Source organism: Haplochromis burtoni, unplaced genomic scaffold (assembly GCF_018398535.1).
Source record: "Haplochromis burtoni strain Fernald_Lab_line unplaced genomic scaffold, NCSU_Asbu1 Contig_27, whole genome shotgun sequence".
Lineage (NCBI taxonomy): Eukaryota > Metazoa > Chordata > Actinopteri > Cichliformes > Cichlidae > Haplochromis > Haplochromis burtoni.
In genome coordinates this window covers 3041973-3043950 of record NW_024582388.1, presented here as the reverse complement: position 1 = coordinate 3043950, position 1978 = coordinate 3041973, and the positions used below count along the sequence as shown (strand labels likewise).

The 1978-nt window shown below is 36.1% G+C and overlaps 1 protein-coding gene across 1 annotated transcript in view; it reads right to left on the bottom strand.

Annotated features, from left to right (window-relative positions):
- LOC121814211 overlaps nt 1-1729 on the bottom strand; it is a 3895-nt gene extending 2166 nt beyond the window's left edge. Inside the window, exons 1-3 of the mRNA XM_042219029.1 lie at nt 1401-1729; nt 1029-1313; nt 6-82 (exon numbers count right to left, since the gene is read on the bottom strand). Of these exons, the coding sequence (XP_042074963.1) occupies nt 6-82; nt 1029-1313; nt 1401-1680 (642 nt within the window). The 5' untranslated portion in view covers nt 1681-1729. The remainder of the gene's footprint in view (nt 1-5; nt 83-1028; nt 1314-1400) is intronic.
- Nucleotides 1730-1978: the final 249 nt, after the last annotated feature.

Here is a 1978-nt window from a genome sequence, read left to right as displayed (position 1 = left end):
AACACCATGATGATCAGACCGATGGAGAACAGGACTGCCTTCAGCAGACAGATGGAGATGCCATCAGAAGGAGTCTCTGAACCTGCAACACAGAAAACCATGACTTCACCACAAATTCAGATCCAGAATGTGACATTAAGCACAAGATGGTCAAAAGAAAACTACTAAGGTCTAAATTTGAATTTAAATAGCTTTAATAGCATTTTTTTTGACTTTGTAACTTAGTGAACTCTAATTCAAAATACATGCAAGTACATGCATAAAAGGCTCCAAAGAAAGACCTTATGCAATACCACGTTTTAAGTTTTAAATATCATGTCAAACATAACAACAAACTACTTGTAAGCCTAACAAAAAGGTTCAAGATTTATGTTATTATTTTTATGAGCCAATGTTCCACATGTACTTATTTGTATTTTTTTTAAAGTTTGTGAACATATTTAATTGGAAACACTAACTTTTTATTTAAAAAAAAAAGAATTGCTCCCACTCTTTAAGTTTAATTCCAACCTATAAATTGAAATCAAGCACCAAAGGCTGTGACTTTCTTGACTGATTCTCAGCAGGTCTGAGTGTCAGTGTCACATTCAAAAGTGCTGCTAATGTTGGTTTAATATCTCAGTTTCTTTCTTTTTTTTATCACTAGGAAGCTAGTGAAAAATTTGGTGGTATGTCTGTGGTGGAGAACATGTTAAAACACTACATCGAATACAATGCATGATAAAAATATTATGCAAGTACTTCTCCCAAAATTGAATGGGTATTTTCCATTCGAAAAAGCAGCACTATGGGAAGAAATTTATGAATGAACTTTAATTAATTATCAACATTATCTACCCAGGTCTTTAACATCGGTTTTGACATTTTAATTGAAATGATATTTCAGATAAATAGAAGCAGACAAATGATTTCATATGATTAATTTTGCACTGCTTGTTGTGGTTCTGTGCTCATATAATAATCAACATGCACCTTGGACTATGACCTTGTATTCAGCTACCCTTTGTGAGATTGTCTTTTATTCTTACCTGAAAGTGTCTTGCAGTAAGATGTTATCTTTTCTGTCTTGTGTTTCCAGCTCACTTGGTTGCTGTGATTACAGATGATGAAGTCTTGCTGAAAATAAATAATGAGAGTGGAAGAACGGGGTTTGGCTTTCAAGCTACCATTTTCTACATGAGAGCAGTTTTGGGTGTCACATCTAAACCTGCTGCTGATGTGAGAATCCACTGTGCTGCAGGTCACAGTGAGGTTACAGGAGTTTGAACTGCTGTCCACAGAGTCCACTGTCAGGTTAACTGGAGAAACTGGATCTGAGGAGCAACAACAGGCACAAAGAGATTGACAGCTGGTCTATGCTGCATGAGTATTTAACAGTTATAATAAAAATAGAAACCTACCTTGGACTATGACCTTGTATTCAGCTACCCTCTGGTTTTGTTCCCCACTTACTATTGCAATATAATCTCCGCTGTCACTGTGTTGCACTTTCTTCAACAGCAAAGAATTATTTTGTACAAAAATCTTAGCCCTGCCTTTATATGTGCCAAACACTACTGAATTAAGATAATTACTTTTAGCTACTATGTGAATGATATTAAATCTCCAGAAGAAATCTGCCCCTTCGGTGAGTGCAACAGAGCCTTTTATATCCAGAAGTAAGTCTTTTCCCTGCTCCATGAACACATGTTCAGGCCCTAAATAAAGACAAATAATAATTATAATAATATCATAATCAAGTACATCCATGTTTATTGTTTCTGTTGGTTGCATGTGTTTTTGTTATGATCGCAAGTTGATTGAAAAAAAAAATGTCTTGATACATCAATACATACAGTACATCAATCAATCACCCCCATTCCCGCCAAATACCTGGAGAGACTGGTCATTAAACACATCAGAGCTGCTTTTCCACCATCCCTGGATTCGTACCAGTTTGCATACAGGGAGAACCGGTCAACCGAGGATGCGATCGCCA